Raw genomic sequence first — 19897 nt, forward strand, 5'->3', positions numbered from 1 at the left:
ATTACTGCAGTCATCGCTGTCACATGATCCTTCAGAAATCATTCTGATATGCTGATTTGGTGCTCAGACATTTCTTATTATCAATGTTGAAAACAGTTGTCCTGCTAAATAGAATCTTGGTTTCAGTTAACTACTAAATGGTGAGCATATGCAGTAGCTGGTTTGTAATGTCACATGCCGATCAGAGATGATGAAGCACCTGCTGAAGTTGAAGAGCAGCCTTTCAAACACCAGCACTGGCCCCGTACTGCTCAGGATTATCAGAGGTTGCCCAGCCAGGAGACAGAACACCGCTCCAGTTACCGCTGTGCCCAGAAAGCTCTCCAGCACACCCTTCACACAACACCCAAGGAACAAAAATCAAAGGATTAGGGGAAAAACCAACTGAGGCTCACGCTCTGTGGAGAGAAAGACTGTTTAAAGCCCTGTTCATAGGACTAGTTTTCCTTGTTCACAGACGTACTTTGGGATTTTATCCCATGTGAATCTGTGCTTTCTCTCACATAAAATCAGTAAAAAACTATAAAGCAAATTACCTACTTTACATAATTTATGTAAATAAGTCGAATTCATTCTTTCATATTAATATCAATCACACTGTATCATCTACCGGAGTTCAATAAATTGATTTTTCTTTACCCATAAATTGAATTAGGTATTGCACATGGCCTGTTGCGTAATGCCAATATCCAGACCATAGACTCCAGCTATCATTATTAATTAGCCCTGTCCAAATCAATACCTGAAATCACTAAACTGAACAGCTTTCCTGAACTGAAACATTGACTAGCCAAAGACGTGTGCTGCAGACCTTAGCGTGCATCTTTAAGACAGCTAATTATTTAAACTGTGAGACTTTAACTTACTAACATGACCTTTGAACTTGTGGTAACATTTCATAAGGAGGGCAGAGAAGACGCAGCTCCCAATGTGTGTCAGTTAAAGATTGACCAAGATTTAATTACACTATAATCCCTGCCAAGGTTGGACTGATTCTTATTTAGAAAGGTTCGGGCACAGAGAGCAGGATACATCCATACACTAATGTAGTTTCTCATGGTTTGCAGCTGTATCTTCACCTGCATGTTCTCAGTGGCGTCACCCAGCAATCCTCCGAACGTGATGGCATTGGTTACTGTTCCCAGGTAGATGAAAAGAATGGCAGACAAAGACTGGATGTGAAGCGCATCATAGAAATCACTGAAGAAAAAGGGAGCTTTTCTTTTGATATCAAGAATAAGGCCTCCACAAAACCTGGAAAACAAAACATGACATTTTATAACTGCCACAGTGGTTTTCATTGAATTGTATTACATTTTTGCATCTTATCTTAATCTGCGTTCCTCTATTCACAAAATGCATTTCACTCCGTACAGTGGGGTTCCAAAACACGAATGAAACTGAAATTATGGAATTTAATTCAAACCTAAAAATAAACATAAACCATGCAGCAATTGCAGGATTTCAAGAAACTTTATTATATACTATTCCTAGGCCACTAATCAAAAGCAAAAGAGGGGTATACCAAATACTAAAACAATTTGAAATTCATTTTAATTTTGTTAACTATTATTTACATTTATATTTGAAAATATTAAATATTTTAAACAGTAGTATGTTTATTGCTATTATTAATTAGTAAAATGGATCAAAATCTATTAAGCACAAAACACTAACAGTGCATAGCAGTTCAATTGCCAAAGGTCAAGTAAAAAAATCTAATCTGATGATAAGAGTCTGTACTCTGTAAATGGAGCACATGCTGACTTCAATGTTTGTGTAATATTAAGATAATTCTAGTCATTTTAAAGAGTCAAACAGACCTTTATCTGAACTAAACCATGGTGTTCAGAGGTTTGGCATAATATGTTCCTTCAGAAGAATTTATACAAACATTAACTCACTTCCCCGTCCTCTTCAGTTCATCGCCTACTGCGTGCCCCCCGCCCCCCTGTCCGCCGCTGTGAGGCGTGTCTCCATTCATCTGTGTGCTGTCCCCTCCAGCATACATGTTCTTTCTGGACAACATAACAAGCACATGAGATTGTTGAACAGAACACAAAAACTTTAATGTTATCACTGCCCTAAAAGAAAGACACACTCAGTGGACTCTTCATAAGTCATTTTAATGTCCACGGCCTGAAAAGCCTAAATAAAAAATGTAAGCTCATACACTGGTAGCTAATGTCTAAACAAATGTCTTATGCAATATAAAATAAAATACAAGAGATACACCGTAATTCCATGTTATTCATCAGTTCCCAAAATTACAATCTAAATGCCATGATATATGAATGTGTTACTCACTGAACCATCCATATCACCAGATGGAATGATAATCATTTAAAAAAAAAACAAGGTTCGATAGATAGAACTATAGGATAATACATAATCTGATAAAATTATCAAACAATACATAAAATGATAAAATAACAGATAAAAAGAGAGAGATAACAGAATGACTTGATAGATAAATGGTTAACTGATAAAACGATAAGATAGACAGACACACAGATAAACAGATAGAAAAAAAGATTAAAAAACAGATGATTAGGCGTGGGGTGATATGACCAAAATCTTCAATCACAGTATGAGTCATTTTATTTCACGGTAACAATATATAATTACAATATAGTTATTTTTTTCTTTAAATAAGGTTTTTATTATATAAACATTTTTGGAACCGTAGAAAATTGTGAATGCTTGTCACCACTGTCAATATCACAAAAAGCATGATTAAATAAGAACAAAATACGAATTCCAAGCAATATAACAAAAAAAAAAACTACAGTAGAACAAATAAATGAGAAATGTTCCATACATTGTATAAAAAGTAAATCAAATGTATAAAAACACTGCATATTCTTCACTTTGTAAATTAAACATACATTTATTCTTATTAAATTTACAAAAGTGATTTAGCTGTCACTTTAAGAGCTGCCTGGATCCAATATACTGTTACACGTGTTTTCTTTGAGCTGTTTTCTTTCAATTAAGACTTAAATCACTGTGTTTATGAGGATACTTGCAAACAATGGCATTTTGATACATACAGTTGTGTGCATTTTACTGTTCACCAGCTATGAAGTGGCAAAAATAACCCTGTTCAATACTCCCTGTTCAATGAGCTCTAGTGGTCGACCAATATACATTTTTTTACATCCAATGCCGATGCCGATATCTTGGAAAGCAGGGGGCGTTAGTCGATATAAAGCCGATATGATTTTTTAAACAATTATTATTAATATTTAAGAAATTAGAAATACTTTTACAATGGATTCAAAACCAAATGTGTAAAAGAAACATGCTAATACTATTTTTCAAAAATAAATAAATATTTAATATATAATAAATAAATAAAAAAGTTAACACTGTAATCAGCAGGGCACTTCGTATTCTAAATGACATTAATATGACAGTGGGCAAATGCATAAAGCGCAGCATAATTTGAAATCACGAGTTTATAGTTTAAGCATTCAATTCACACGGACTGACCTTCACACAGAGAACACGTGATCATGCTGGATACACATACACACTTTACAAGATCTTACAGCTGGATTCGACTAAGTTTGCAAGGTTTATGAAATTAAATGTTCATTAGTCATTCAAAGATTTGTTTAAATTATATAAATGCATATTTAGTTACTGCTGACGGCAAACGAGAATGTATTATAAAATTTGCCTTTCTATTACTAATAGGCCTAATATAAAAGCAGTCATTATAATACTTTCTGTATACATTCATTTCTTTGTTTAACCGTTCTATCTGATTATTAGACAGACTTCTATCAGTGTGAGACAGAACTGTTAACGACGACGACGAACAAGACAGAGAGTGTGAGCACTGTGTTGCCGATATTTGAAAAATGCCAATATCGCCAAGGCTGATATTATCGGTCAACCACTATTCATGTGCATTTACAGCACTCAGAAACAATCTCTCAAAAAGGCCATGCATAATGCGAAACGAGTTCTCTTTCACTGATGATTGATTTCAACGGCTTAAAATCACTTGTTTTTAAACAGCAATGCTTAAAAAACTGTGCAAGCGATACGTTTTCATGACAGACAGACAGACAGATACTGGAACCAGTTCAGTCTGATGTTTACATTCAACAAGCCACAAATTAATGTATGAGGTCTAGTGTGTGTAGTGTGTTGTTGTGTACACTGTGTGTTATGCTGGCGTGACTGACTGCTGCGGGCACACAGCTCGGCTATATGGGTAATGCGGGCTGGTACAGATTGAGGTGGCAGGATGTGGAAGCAGCCTGCTGTCACTTCACCTGAAGCCAAAGAGAAGTGACGTAATTCATCTAATTAACCACTGCTCTGCTCCACTACACTTAATGAATGAATGGATAGCCTGGCCAACTGGCCTTTGAAACTACTTCCTGACCATTTGTGGATTACATTATGCAACACACTGTACATGGCTTAAAGGGTTTGGCTACTAATATAAAAAAGACATACACCCAGTTAGTTTCTGCTTGTCATTTGTAACAATGAAAGACTGAAATTACTTTAACCCTTAAAAAACTGCTAAACTACCTCAAGGACAGCATCTGAAATGCTATTGTCTGAGTCATTTCAAAACAGGAACATTGACAGATTTTGATATGGGATATTGGTGGAGCTTCACCAAAAGAAAGTGTGTCAGGCTGATATGGGCTCCCTACATCAATTACCTTTTATCAGAGGATGGCAGGGATTTTGGTGGCTCTATCCTTATGGTGGGGTCCCATTCTCCAGGAGGGAGGACAATGACCTCGTCCAAGAACTCGTCAATGCCAGCAAGGAGATCTTGTCTGTCCTTGGCTTTGTACGCAATTTCATGGAAGACCTTGATAAGAGAACTTTGATTACTGGCCAACTCTCCCCACATGACTAACCCAAGCACAAACTTTTTTTTTTTTTGCTATATAAGATTCTAACAGAACATTTCAGGCACAGCAACTCAGTATCAAAACATATACGTTTTGTTCAAACATTTAATGTTTGGGATTGACAGGTCTGACAATTGAACTGACCTGATCATACAGGAGCGGCTTGAATACTGCTTTTAGGATTTAATAACTGAAGACAAGCCCCTTTGTAAGTATGGTGATATCAGCCATACTGAAGTACTAAAATTGCTCAAATTTAAATAAATTAAAGCTAACTCAAAATATAAAGACTAATAAAATAGCAAAATGCATAACAAAATAACTGAAATGGAAACAAAAAATTTAAGCTAATTCAAAATATTACTACATTAGTACTATAATTCAACATAAATGACATTAAATGAACACTGGTTCTCTTACAGATTGCAGTCGTTTTTTTTTAAGTGTAAAAGTAACAGTATTTAGCACTCTTAAACAAGACTGAAGACCATTGTCTGCTGTTGTGTGAACAAAAAAATTATGAACCACAACAGGACATAACATTTTAGACTAATATTAGTCTGTACGTACCTCATCGGACATCAGAGTAGCAATTGCTCTACCAATTTCATGGTATGACTTGGCTTTGCCTTTGGGTCCAAGAAGAATGAACAGAAATCTAGGAAAGATAATAACCAACATTACGCAAAGTAAAACGCACAGCTTTTCTATTGGTTTAATAAGCCTGTTTAGAACTGAAGACCCTCCACCACTGCTATGTTTTCCTCCTTGGATTCGTTGGATAAAAGCAGGTCATACCTGGTGGGCACAGGTACTTCAGTCAGCGCCCCCAACATGACAGCCTGCTGCAGCCTCACAAAGGCCACAAAAGGACTGTCCAGAAAGTCCACTTCTCCAACGAGAACATTGGAAGCTTCAGCATCTCTGGGCAGCTTCTTCATGAACTTGTTCTTCAGCTGGACACATGCAGGATGGGATTTTAATGAAATTCATTAAGGAGGAAGAAGTGGGTAAACAAAGTGCGCAAATCAAGCTCCAACACATGACCTCATTAAACATACTGCCAGCTTGGCATTCAGTGCCAAGACTTTCATGAAGATGTGACGAATCCAACATCTGCAACTGTCTAATTAATGGAAATCACAAAGATTGGTGGCTGCATGTGGGATTGTTCATTCTAGGGATCAGCAAAGACCCACTGTGACTCCTGCATTCTTTTACTCTTAATTCAGAGGAACCAGTGGTAACCAGTAAATTCATTTTATTTATATGGGTTGTTGTTGTTCCTACCAGTGATAAAATGAAGGCCAACTTCAAAGGCAGTGGCATTTGCCAGCTCAGACTTTGAGGTCATGCCAAATGTGAAATTTACAAGCCAAAGATAATTAGTACACCCTGCTCACATAACCATAAATTGTTAAGCAACTCCAACTTTTGCCTCCAAGGTCATCATTGCGAATCTTAACTGCTTAAAGTGTCACAACTACTCAAGCTTGATGCATATATAAAGTGCTTTAGGTTTATTACTTGCAATAATGTAAACGCATTATTTTTTAACAGTAAGACTAGAGCACATGACAGAAATCTAATTCTAAAGCTCATAAATCAAATTTAACAGCTCTGCTGATAACTTGAAAATGGGGTTACAATGTCAGTCATTAATAAACTAATTCCCCAGTAAAATGTCACATACATAAACAATAACATTTCCTCCTGAAAGTCTTATTGAACAGTCAGAGTAAGCAGTTTCGTTAACCATTGATGGAAGAACACTGGAAACACAAGCACAATGGAAAACATTTACTCTGGAGCACCTGAGCACATGATGGGACAGACCTCTCACTCATCAACAGCTCTAGCATCATAGATCATTTGTTTTGAAGCTCTTGCTTTTATTCCATTATTCTGTTGCAAAACCATCCCATTACTGATTATCACTGAATTACTGTTTTAAGATAAAATAAGCAAATATCCTGACACATTAACAAGTGTATTAATGTAATGTATGGGATGACCTTGCTTCTTGCTTTAGAAAAGATTACTTATATAAACCTGATATGTCTTGTCACTTCAGAATGTTTTTACGACTTCTCAAAAAACCTTGATGACTCTTTTTTATGAAATATGTAGACAATGGTTAAGAAAGATAATATTTAATTTGTTTATGATGTTTTGAAATCAGTTTTTTCCCTTGTTTTCTTATGATCTGGTTGCAAAGAATTAAAAAAATTACCTTATCTCTGACCATTAAATCTACTCTATCCCCAGATGTAAAGAGATAGTTCACCAATAATTTTTTTTTTTTTACATTTTGTTGAAAATAATGAGTTAAAGACATTATCTAATTTCTTGATACTTTTTAGTGATTTTAAAGACTCCTGTTTGACCAATATGTCACTGAATTCAACTCAATTCAATGCTGGGAATTTAGAAAGAAAAAAACAGCTAGAGTTACAAAAAAGATCACAACTAAATGAAACTAAAGCAAGCGAAGAAATGGTGGCTATAGATGGATGTTATCTTGAGGCCAGACTGTAGACAGCATTACTAGAGCAGCTTAAAGGGATGATTAAGGTATTAGAAGGACACACCTTAAACAACCCATAGTGTTTTACTCAGAAGTGTATGTATGTTTACCTCTGAGTTTCATTATCTAGGAGCCAAAAAAGGGTCATCAGACGGTTTTGTCTCATCAGTTAATTAATTTTTTACAATGTACAGTATGTGTTCCAATTTTATTATTATTTACTGTATATTTCACATACTCCAAGCAACTCGCAATGACATCACATATCACATCTCTAGCTGTCCAGCTCTCTAGCAGCTAATATGTGATGTGGAAAGGCTTAGCATCATCTCTGATACTGGATTACTTCCACTGCTAGAACAAGCAAAGATTTATTACAGCAGTCCATCAACAGGGTCTGATAGTCTGCATTTTGTGTAGTCAAGCCATGGGACAGATGACTACCTCTTGCAGCTAATGTGAATCAAGCACGTTCACTTGAAATCTCATTAAATATCTTTAAATAAATTATCTTTGCAATTGAGAGTGTTGCTGTTTTCTTCATACTGTAGTTGTCTGGGTCCCCAATAAAGTCATTTTTGTCAAGGCTTGAATTCATGGTACTGCCTTAAGTGGGCGCTATTTTGGAAGAAATCTACAGAAAGAAGCCTCAAGACTTCATCCGAAGAATCATGAAATTATTCAGCGGTCTAAACCACCATACCAAATCACTTAGTACTTATTCATGTTGCTTAGGTTAGCATTTATTTCCAGATTCTGTAAATGTCTAATCTCTGACTTCATCCAAAAATGAAAAATAAGAAAAGGGTGACAAGCAATGAAGTCATCCCCTCAATCTGTGCTTACAATTACAATCTGTCCATTCTCTGGGCCACCTCACACAAGCAGCCTCTCAATCCCCACTCTGCCAAAAGGGGCAAGGGGCATCTCCTCTGAGGCCTTCCAGCAATCACATCCACACTGGTTTATTCAACACACACACAAAAACACTGTCAAACATTTGCCAGCTATTTCACTTAATGCTGCATTCAGCGTGAAGGGATGCATTTCCACGTAAAAAGGAAAGATTCTACAATTCCTCTGTGGTGAACTTCTGTGAAGTGAGTTAATTTTTATGGTTTGTCACAGTTTGACACCACCCTAATGACCCCCAGGTGCTCTGTCATTGAGAGCATGAGAACTTCCTATTCTATTAGGAATGGAAGTCTGTATTTCACACTAGCCCTATCCTTGAGTTAGACGCACCACTGCTTCTGTTCTGTTCATCTAACCTTCTTTATCATTAGGAAAACACTGGCTTCATCAGTTTTTTCATAGTGACATTTACTGTGATGTGCACAGATTTTTGGCGATCCATAGCTATTACAGTCAATTACACTTTTATATTTTTATATGTATACCTGTTTATATATACCTATATATATATACACATATATATATTATGATTAATAACACATTATATTTCATTCCAGAGTTTGGGGGTTGGAGAGTTTTTTAATGTTTTTGAAAGAGGTCTCAAACTCAACAAAGCTGCATTTAGTTAATTATAGTTAAAATATGAATACTGTGAAATATTGTTAAAATGTAAATAAATATTTTACATTTTAATATATGTTAAAATGCAATTTAATTTATTCCTGTGATAGCAAAGCTTAATTTTCAGCATCATTACTCCAGGCTTTAGTGTTACATGATCCTTCAGAAGTCACTCTAATATGCTGATTTGGTGTTTAATTAACATTTAATACTAGTATCATCATTGAAAATCTAATATTACAGTTTACTGTTTATTATTTCTGTCAAAACCAGACTATTTTTACAATTCTTTGACAAATACAAAAAGAATAGAAAGTACAAAATAACAACATCTATTTAAAATGCAACATTATAAAAGTCTTAACTGGCATTTTTAATCAATTTATTGCAACCTTGCTGCATAAAAGTAAAACAAAACAAAACAAAAAAATCTTCCTGGCCCCAAACACACACAAACACATGAACAATCTTGAAACTGGACTCACCTGATCTTTCTCTGGCTTGTCGGAGATATCGTTCAGGCTGCTTGATGTCAAGTTGCGATGTGTGGTGGTTGGACTACCTAATCAAAATTTATGAAAAGAACAGATCAATGAAAAAGACCCAAATTGAAAAGTGCACTGTTCCATTATTTCAAAGAAAAAGTTTTAAAAAAAACAAACCATGTAAACTACTACGTTTTGACTGTAGTAACCGAATGCGACACGCTGTTTGATTGCTGAATGGAAGATTCTTAAAGAATTCTTTAAATATGAAAATGTACTTTAGAGGCTGCGCGTCAGAATTTGTATTTGTGAGAACAACATCATTATAGGCTACTCTTCCAGGAAATAGTCCTCACAGTCCCTGTTTTAAAAAGGCGTGGACGATCTCTTTGGGTTTGAGACTTTAGTATTTGCAACTTTAGGGATCTTATCAATTCATGAACAGCATGTCACATTCCAAAGAGAAAGGAAAACTTGAAATTGCATCATATGACCCCTTTAATAGTGTTCATCATCTGTTTATGTCATTAAATGAATTTTACCATACATTTCTGCCATACGTGTATGAACATCAATGTGAGAGTCACCACTGATAAGTTACTACTAAATATATTGTAGAAACATAATTTTATATAAAGCTACTTTGCAACGATTTGTATCGTGAAAAGCGCTATGCATATAAACTTGAAGGTAAATAGTCTAAAAAGAAATCCAAATGCAGGAGGAGGAAGGAAACTGAATGTCTGATGAACCAGTAGGGAATAAGTGGGTCTGATAACACTGCACATAACATTCATATTTTTTCACAGGCTCTGAATTGCTCGAGTCCATGCTTTAAAAAGTAACATAACATAAATTAGGAAAGGTGATGTGCCAGGCAAAATAGGAACCTACTGAAAGGTAAACTATTAACCTCGCAGAGTCCAAGTCATTGTCATCATGCTTTGAACAGCATAGCAGAACAGCACAGTGAAGCAAAGTATTCCCGATGCCACAGAGTTATATTGACTAAGATGTCAGTTTGATGCAGCCAAAAGAAGAAAAAAAGCAGCCAAAAGAAGAAAAAGGAGGCTGAATATAGATGAGGGGGGTTTAAAAAAGAAGCTTCATTTATGAAGCACTTAAAAAGAAAGAAAAAAAGAGTAGCAACTCGAAAAAAGAAAAAAAAAAGGATAAGAAAAAAATGCTTCACATCCACCATAAATCCTACATCATCAGATCAGAGCTGCTCATTAATATGGTTATGGTCATGATGGTGTGGTCATCTCCAGTGGAAAGTTCCACAGAAATGAGTCCAATGTAATTATTAGAAGACTTTGGAATGTAAATCTATTAAGGTTGAAGATCACCATAACAGGAAATTCTAGATATGAAAATCTATGACATAACAATGATTACAGGACTGACTAGCTAAACATAGATGATCACAACAACAAGTAAAAAAAGGTCATATCATTCAATCTAAAAAATAGGTTATTTATTGGCATCAATGGTTCCATGAAGAATCTTTAACATCCATGTAACCTTTTCATTGCACAAAAGGTTCTTTATAGTGGAAAAAAGTTTCTTCAGATTATTAAAACATTCTTTACACTATGCAAACCGTTCACTTAAAAGTTCTTAGTGGAACCAGAACTGAATGATTGACACCCTTATTTTAAAGAATGTACATTTTGTATGATTTCATTTGTACCTAAGGTGTTATTTAACTATTCACTGAACTTTTTAAATGGTCTAAGAAGATTTGGTTCCTTGTGATATGACCCTTTTAAGCTACATTGTTTTGCTATGCTTTGCTATCACAGCTACGGTATGTTACACACTACGTGGGGTAAAGGGACACATAGACATGTACTGGCAACTGGTAAGCTGGACTTACTAGGCCATCCCATGCTTGGACTTCCAGGGGCTCGCAACAGCTCCTCTGAGTTGCGAGTCATTAGACAAGGCACTGAAGTCTCAAGTGGATTACGTGCTTTTAGTGACAAGTGCAGCAGAAAGGAGAAAAGATAGTAAGAAAGGTGAAAAGTTAAGATTGTTAAGGTGATAGAGGTCAGTGGTTTTAGGTGGTTTAGCTATTTTTGTAAAAGATTGTTTAAGACACTCAGGGAAAGACGGGAGTGGTTATAGAAGTAGAAAAGCACAGTTAAAGCAAGTTTTATTCTTTTTTTTTTCAGGAAACTAAAGTTGAGGTGAATAACATTCGTCACATTCAAAAAGTCCAATGGTCAAAGAATCACAGGATTCATGGTTTAAAACCTGGGCACATGGAGCCTATAAACATCAATCTAATGAACTTTGTGTAAAGTTTTATCAATGCACTATTTGTTTTAAATGAAGGCATGTAAATATTATTGCCAAAAACCAAATGATCCCTTTGACCATTGCTTTATTTAAAGTGTTGTCTGTGGTGTCCATGCTGTCTTTTAAACACTGCTCTAAGATTGGTTTATTAGTTCGCCAGTTCATAACAGTTCACAATCTCAACAATGTAATGCAGCAGCCTATTCTGTGCATTGAAAAATAAATGCATACACAGACAGAACATACTAAAATTCAACGCTTGAAAAGGAGCAAGTTACTATTTAAAGACCCCATGAACTCTTTTTGTGTATTCTAGCTCTCCCTATATGTTTGTGTACTTCTAAAAGAAACATTTAATGGATACTGATGACTCATCCTGGACTACACTGAGTTTTAACTCTCTGGAATGAGATCGTTCCTCCCTTAATATGACCTGTAACTGCCTAAGCAAGCAGCAAAACATGATCATGGCTGTGATGCAATTAAAGCTGACTGATTAATTAAACCATTTGATTTGTCACACACAAATCTCATGTTGTAAGAGAGAATACACTACTGTTTAAAAGTTTGGGGTCAGTAAGATTCTTTATGTTTTTGAAAGAAGTCTCCACACCAAGGCTGCATTTATAAATACAGTAAGAAAATACAGTAAGAAAACAATGGTATTGTGAAACAGCCTTGTCTTTAGCATCGCATTATCCTTTAGAAATAATTCAAGTATGCTAATTTGGTGCTCAATATTCATATACTGTATGTCATCAATATTGAAAACAGTTGTGATGCTTAATATCAGAAACCATTATATATTTCTTCAGGATTCTATCACAAATAGAAAGTTAAAAAAACAAGTTGTTCCTGTGGCTCAGTGGTAGAGTTAGCAATGCAAAAGGTTGTGGGTTCAATTCCCAGGGAACAGACATACTGGTAAAAAAATAAATAAATAAAAATAAAAATAAAAAAAACCTATGTATAGCCTGAATGCACTGTAAGTTGCTTTGGATTAAAGCGTCAGATAAATGTAAAAGAGAATATAATTTAATAGAAATACATTATAAATGTTTCCTTGTCACTTTTGATCAGTTAAATGTGTCCTTGGTTAATAACCAAGACAAAACAGGAAAAATGTCAAATAAACATTTTAACAGTAGTGATTTCATGGAGTCTTTAAATCATACAGAGACAACTACTTATTAAAAAAGGAAAAATAAAAAAAGGCAACAATGAGTCAGCAAACTGGTAAAGCATTAGTAATACAATTATTGTGATCTGTTTGACTAATGCATTTAAATATCATCGCCTTGGAATTGCGATGGAAGGTTCTATCTGACATTTTTGTCAAAATTGAGTTATTCACATATTCTTATTCTGTGACAATGTATTTACATTATGTCATGTTTTATTTTAAGTTCTATACATTTTGTGATTTTTTATTGAAAAAACAAAAAGGTTCTATCTACAGAAGTCTATGGAACACAAAAACTTTAAAGCTCAATATCTCAAAACTACTCAGAACGCAGATAGAACCTTATAATTCCAAGGGGACGATATGTAAAAATATAAAGGAAGTAAATCTTCTTAAAAATTTGATGAATAAAATAAAAATCTTTGGTATTCTTCAGTTATCTTTAAGAATAACACAAGAAAAGTCAAACCACAAAATCAAAAAAGGTAAAAGAATTTGAACAAATGATATTTTTGAAAAGTGTGGAGAAAAACAATCCACAAAAGATTTCATAAAAGAAGAAGAAACATCTGAATATAAAAATCTATATAATATAGTAATAATAATAATATAAAAATCGTAATAGTTTAAAAGGAAAAAGGAGGGTAAAAAATGAGTCTGCACCAAACTGGCACCTATATTACCATTATCCGGGGTGGAAAACAGCCTACTTGCGCTGGAGACCGTCTTGCCAATGTCAGCTAAGGAGCGAAGATTGGATTTCTTGGTCTGGTGGCGATGCTTCCTCAGCAAGGTGTACATGACCTTATCTTTCAGGTCAGCTTTCAAGAGACCGTTCTCAATCTGACTGTCAGTGATCATTTCTGAAAGAGAGAGACGGAGTGAATGTCAAACAGAGAGGTAGTCAGCGAAAAAGCTAAATTGTCATTAGAAAAGACCTGGCTCATGGTTATTTTGCTTCTATAGATTTTGAGAAGCTCATTACGACCCCTTCACAACTGAGCAAACTTTTAAACAGAACTTCAGATTGGACTCTCCGAAGAATCTTGAAGTGAGTGTCAGTGAAGTGACACATTGCCTTCTATTCTTAGCCTTCAGAGGTGGACGTCTAATGAGGCAGTGGCTTGTGCATAAGATTGTCTGGTGGTTCCTGTAAGAATCTATTTTTATAAAAGAGGGTCAAAGACATGAGGCCTGGGCCCTTGGGCCCTTTTTGTGAATGGTTTGGCCCTTAATAGCCGATCCTTCAATTCATTTATCTCAAAAGGCACTCTATGAGGTTGACTGAGCTTAACTTTGCTTTAAACTGATAATCTGACTTGACACATCATGCTCTGAGTAAGAGATACGGCTAGTGGAATCAAGAATGTGAATTAATAAATCTCGTTTGATTGATGGCAGTGGTTACAATCTAACCAGCCATCTTAAATTCAGAGAGCTGCAGTAAATATCTCTTTTTTTTTAACCAATCCTCCTTCCTAAAAGAAATCTTTACAAATGAATCACCAGAATCACATACTTTGCTATCAGTGCACTACAGTTATTTAATGGCCCCACAGTTTTCATTCTGATCTTCCTCAAGCACTGCCTGAATTCAGTATAAAAGAAATGGCCATCCTGAATGGATGCAATCACCCTTGCATCTGAGCCCTGAGTTACAGCGAGGGTTGAGAGAGGACTGTATTAAACAGAGCTATGAATACATCCTGACATGTGAGCATTTGGAAACCAAATAACAATGGGCTGTGCTGGCCGAGACCATGCATGCATATCACACGTGCTATCTCTTAGACCTTACAGTACATTTGGAAAAGCTTTTTCTCTTAGTCTGATCTGATCTAAAGTGTTATCTGTATGATATGTATTTTGCCCTTTGTCCACTGACAGGGTGCCAGTGCTGGTGGTAGAGCTAATGCCCTACATGAAAGCATTCTGTATGCTTCTATTACAGAAAAGGCAGCTCCATGACAGAAAAAAATGACTCCTAAAACCTGCTGGTGCAAAACCATGACTGGTGCAAAACGAGCATTGAATAAAACTTGCTTCATTCATTTGACAGATATCATGTCGATACAAAAAGTTTGTTAAAATTGCACAGCAACACATTATTGCCATCATGTATCTAATAAAAATGACAATACTCACAAATATCATGTTAGTTTATTGCTATAAATAAAGAAAAAGGGAGAAAAATGTTGGCATTTGCATCAAAGGCAATTTATGATTGCCTAAATACACTGAATTCACATCATTTCAGATCAGAGGTACCCAAACTTTTCAATACGAAGGTCCAAAAAAAAAAAAAAAAAAAAAAATATATATATATATATATATATATATATATATATATATATATATATGTGTGTGTGTGTGTGTGTGTGTGTGTGTGTGTGTGTGTGTGTGTGTGTGTGTGTGTGTGTGTGTGTGTGTGTGTGTGTATGTACTATACATACAGGGGCGGTTTCTTCATTAGGGCGAATGGACGATGCACCACCAAAGCACAAAAGGAAGGGATTTTTTTTTACATTCAACCACAATGTTAAGCTAGCTATCACTATTCTAGACTGTTTGTTATGTCACTTAATAGTCCAATCAGCGATGAGTCGTGTTGTGTGTAGTACCGCCCGTTTCAGGCCGATTTCTGTCAGACTGAGAATCGCACCTCATGCTCTCATTGACTTCCATAATAAGATCATTTTTTTTTCGAACTGCAGGCACTTCAATTCAATCTCTATGAGCTCAGGGGGGCTCGCACTAATGTGCTTTCATCATCATGTGTAACCTTAACTTGTGCAAGGATTGGTGGAAACAGTGACATCCAAAAATATTTAAAAACTATTTTGAATTTTAACAAGAAAAAATGAAAAAGTGCTTTAATATCTTTGATATCAATTATGAAAACTAAAAAAAAAAAGAGAGAGAGACAGGGACAGCTAATGTTACACCACCTCAAATTCAGTTGTCAGATGAACTTGATCAACATCATGGCGAACGTTACATCAGCGCAGAGTGAGTAATGAAAGTAAGCAGTGCAATGTGATATAAGTGAGTAATGTAATACAAATGAGCTGTGTTATATAAGTTATATTGTAAATGAGTAGTTTAATATAAGTGAGTTGATTAAATAGTGATTTACGTGACTTCAATTACTTTTCATAAACTGATTTTAAAGAAAAACCTTTTTTAGAAAACCACGTCCTGGCTTCAGTCTTCATTTGCTGCCGAATTGTGTTAATACGCATACAGAAACATAAAGAGAGCTAGAGATAGATTAAAAGAGTCAGTTTATTTTTAATTAACACTATAATAGTTCAGTTTCCTTTACAACTAGCCATTCATTTATCAATTGAATGTGTGACCTATCCTCATTAATCATGCAAATCATGCAAACATATATATATATACACATACATACATACACACACATACACATACACACATATTAAGTTAAAAACATTTTTTTATTTAAATAAAACATTTTTTTTTAAACCTCACTGCAAAAAAAAAAAAAATAAAAGCAAAAAAAAAAAAAAAACATTTTCCCCATCTATTGTGATATGCCACATTAAAAAAGAAAAATATGTAAATCTAGGAAAAAGGTTATAAAAAATATTATGTAAAAGTAAAAAAAAAAAGTTTTTAAAACTTGTAAGCTTCCCTGTTGAAAAAAACAGCATATGCTGGTTAGATATTTGTTGAAGCATGGCAGCTGGTTTGAACTGGTTTAAGTTATAATCTGGTTGTGAGCTGGTCCTAATCTGGTCCTAAGAAACTAGCTTCTGTTCAGAACCAGCTCATAACCATCTTATATGTCGCTCAGGACCAGCAGCCATGCTTCAAAACATACCTTACCAGCGTGGTTTTTTTTTTTCAATAGGGTTGATATAGACAGCAACATGTTTATACAGTATTAAAGACAAATGATGTCACCGTTTGTCTCTCAAATCAATATAAACATGGACCACTGAGTTCATAGATCCCTCTGTTGAGCATCAACTCTATTGCAGTGAAAAAAGGTATTTGAGTGATTTATGTTTGTAACCTAAACTGCTTAAAGGTAGTAGAGCATCCTTTAATAAGACAAAATAGCTGCAGAGGAGACACTTACCCACGACCCCTGGCAGTGTGTTGGCCTCTAGGTCCAGCATGATGGTGCCCTTCTCTATACACGTCCTAAGCTCAAAGAGACTATGAAGGGACAGAGTGGCCACATGTGGTTTACTCCACCGCTCCCCACCTTTTTCCACCTTCTCTTCAAACTTGATCCACCTTCGAAGAAAAAACAACAGATATTTAAAGGTACTGAAACTGGAATGTGAACATTTCTGTATGGAAGACAAATGCACACAGATGTATGACACTTTTGACCATTTTCATTTTGTCCCTGCTAAAAAAATAGTATTCATTTTTCACGGAAAATTCATACCGACCCAAAACATTTTAACAGTACTTTATCTTTGTAAATCCATTATATCCTATATATTCTTAAATCTACCATATCAGAAACAAATACCAGTCCCAGACATGAGACTAGAATCTAAAGCAGACCTCATATTCAACTCTGATCTTTCCTCTGTACAACTGTTTATTAAAACTGATGCCCCTGCTTGAAAGGCTTTCATATGTAATCCTTAATCCTAAAATACACAAACAATGGGTAATCTCATCTCTAAAACAATCTCTTAAATAAAATCTTGATTGAAAAAGATCAGCAGTAATCATTCTTGTACTTATTTAATCAGTTAAATGCCCGCTGTGGCATGTGATAATGGCTGCTGATTGGGGACCACCTGGAGAGCCTTTCCATGAAACTGCCCCGCTCACTGAATGATCAAATCCTTTCAAGAGCAGCACAGCTCCAGAATTGATGTGTGTTGCATGCAAGACTCGTCTTTTAACAGAGACTAAGCTGTCTGCTCAAATTAACTCACAGGAATTTAAAGCAACAGTAACTGTTAAATGATCGGATTTGCTTTTAATGAATAAACAAGTCAACTGGAAACATATGTGAATTTTCAACTTTCTTCACACCTTTCCCCTAAAGATTAATCAGAGTGGATTCATCCCTTTAGACACTGTCAAGAGTTTAAAGTGTCTTCGTATACTGGCCCCAAGCAGTCATTGGCAATGAGCCAGTACACTTGAATCATCTTTTGATGAATTGTATGGTGTCTGTGTGACAAGACTGAAAGAGTATTTAAATCAGTCTTTTTTAAAAACAGAACGCTTTGGAGGAATTAAATCATATAACTAACTTTAATATAACAGATTTGTATTTGAATGCCTTTTCAAATGTAATTTATTCCCGTGAATTTTTTTTTTTATCTTTGGTGTCAAACGATCCTTCTGAAATCATTCTAATATGCTGATTTGCTGTGATTGATTTGATTTTCTTTTTTGCTATTTTTTCTTTGAAGCATATACAGTAGAAAAGAACCACATTGTCAAACTGAAAACACAATTTGGCCAAAACCAGAGATAAAATAATACTATTAGACACAAGTTATCGAGCTTTTTTCCAAACGTTGTTCCAGCTAATAATACAGGCTCTTATATTTCTGATCTGCTTTTGAGCCTCATTAAAAGTTCCAACCGAGCCGTGACGCTCTTACCTGGCAGTTTCCTTCCACTCCATCTCCTGGCCATCAACAGACAGCAACTCGTCCAGCTCGGTGAAGAGCTGAGGGGGTGCTGGACTGTCATCGTCCTCTCCCAGAATGAATCGAATGCGCTCAGCAGCAGGTGAGACTGCAACAGGAAAAATACTGCGGGTCAGAGGAGAAGGTACAGTCCTGCATACATCCAGCTTGCCATCATCACTTAATCCATTAGGCCTAATCTCCAGCTCTGGCGGAGGAGGAATCTTGACCATAGCCAGGTCTGAATCTGGGTCCACATCCTGCTTCTCCTCCTCTCTAACCTCACTCTTCTCCACATTATTGTTCTCGGTCGCGTTCTCCGGGTTGCTATCTGATGCATCCATTCTAAAACCCAGTTAAAAAACAATTCTGTTCCTCAAAGCTGGTGAGGATGGCTGAGAGAGGGAGGGAGGTCAAAGACACGAGACCTCACGCTGGCAGCAGCACTCAGACCGTCATTAGAGCCCTTCGTGTTGACTGCTGTCCTGTATACCCTACTCTAACACAGTGACACCTAGGTAGTTAAAAAAGGGGTCCCCAATTGTCACCCCAGAGCAACAGCCCGCCCATCGGCTGCTCTGGCTGTACCCCATCCCATTGGCCCTCTGACTTTGGCACCCTGCCCCGAGTCCCTCATTAACAATTAGTTAATGTTCATTCTTCACAAGAGGGCCTCACTTTCCATCTGGCTTGTTTTCTAATTTGAATATCTATCAGGTCTTGTGGAACAAAGTAAACTGTAATGTTGTATCTAAATAAAGCCCCTCTCATCTTATTAACTTAACTCCCATTTTAAAGTTTCATCATCAAATCTGGCAAAATCTGGCAGTGAAATTCCCTGGAAAAAAGGACAATTTTATTTTTATATCAAATGAGTCATTTCTACCTCACCTAAACCTAAAATTTACTTCTATTCGTGTAGAATAATGAACTCAAGTCGATTCAGTAATAAAATTGTTTAAAAAAATAAATTACTAAAACATTATGATCCTCAAACTATAGCACTCTCTATGCAAATTCTGTTCTTAGAAAAAACTTGTACCTTTTAGAGTTGCACTCCATTAATTTACTAACTGCTTGTTTTATTTAAATAAAAAAATCTTTATTATATAATTAACAAGCAAAAAGGCCTCTAACACTAGCTTGCTCTATTCTTTTTCTGTTCTATCGGTTTTCTTTTTATTTATTTTATAATAAAAAAACACTGCGTGTACTGTGTTAAGCTAACTGAGACTTGTTATCTTGTATATCATTGCTCTTTTGTTGATTTTGATTGCTTCCATTGTCCTCCTTTGTAAGTCACTTTGGATAAAAGCATCTGCTAAATGACTTCA

The 19897-nt window shown here is 35.6% G+C and overlaps 1 protein-coding gene across 2 annotated transcripts; it reads right to left on the bottom strand.

Annotated features, from left to right (window-relative positions):
* Window positions 1-111: 111 nt before the first annotated feature.
* On the bottom strand, window positions 112-19168 carry LOC127973151 (electrogenic sodium bicarbonate cotransporter 1-like). 2 transcript variants are annotated; one of them, XM_052577249.1, is made up of 10 exons: window positions 18537-19168; window positions 17033-17193; window positions 13635-13787; window positions 9438-9514; window positions 5688-5845; window positions 5460-5547; window positions 4692-4846; window positions 1905-2018; window positions 1080-1254; window positions 112-333 (listed from the first exon to the last, which is right to left on the bottom strand). In XM_052577249.1, exons 1-10 carry the CDS (start codon window positions 18905-18907, stop codon window positions 127-129), a joined length of 1659 nt encoding a protein of 552 aa, XP_052433209.1. In that variant the 5' UTR covers window positions 18908-19168; the 3' UTR covers window positions 112-126. The 2 variants fall into 2 exon arrangements, with proteins under 2 accessions (XP_052433209.1, XP_052433208.1); XM_052577248.1 differs by having other exon boundaries at window positions 13608-13787; window positions 18537-19162.
* Window positions 19169-19897: the final 729 nt, after the last annotated feature.

The sequence above is a fragment of the Carassius gibelio genome, chromosome B15 (assembly GCF_023724105.1).
Source record: "Carassius gibelio isolate Cgi1373 ecotype wild population from Czech Republic chromosome B15, carGib1.2-hapl.c, whole genome shotgun sequence".
In the NCBI taxonomy this organism is placed as follows: Eukaryota; Metazoa; Chordata; class Actinopteri; order Cypriniformes; family Cyprinidae; genus Carassius; species Carassius gibelio.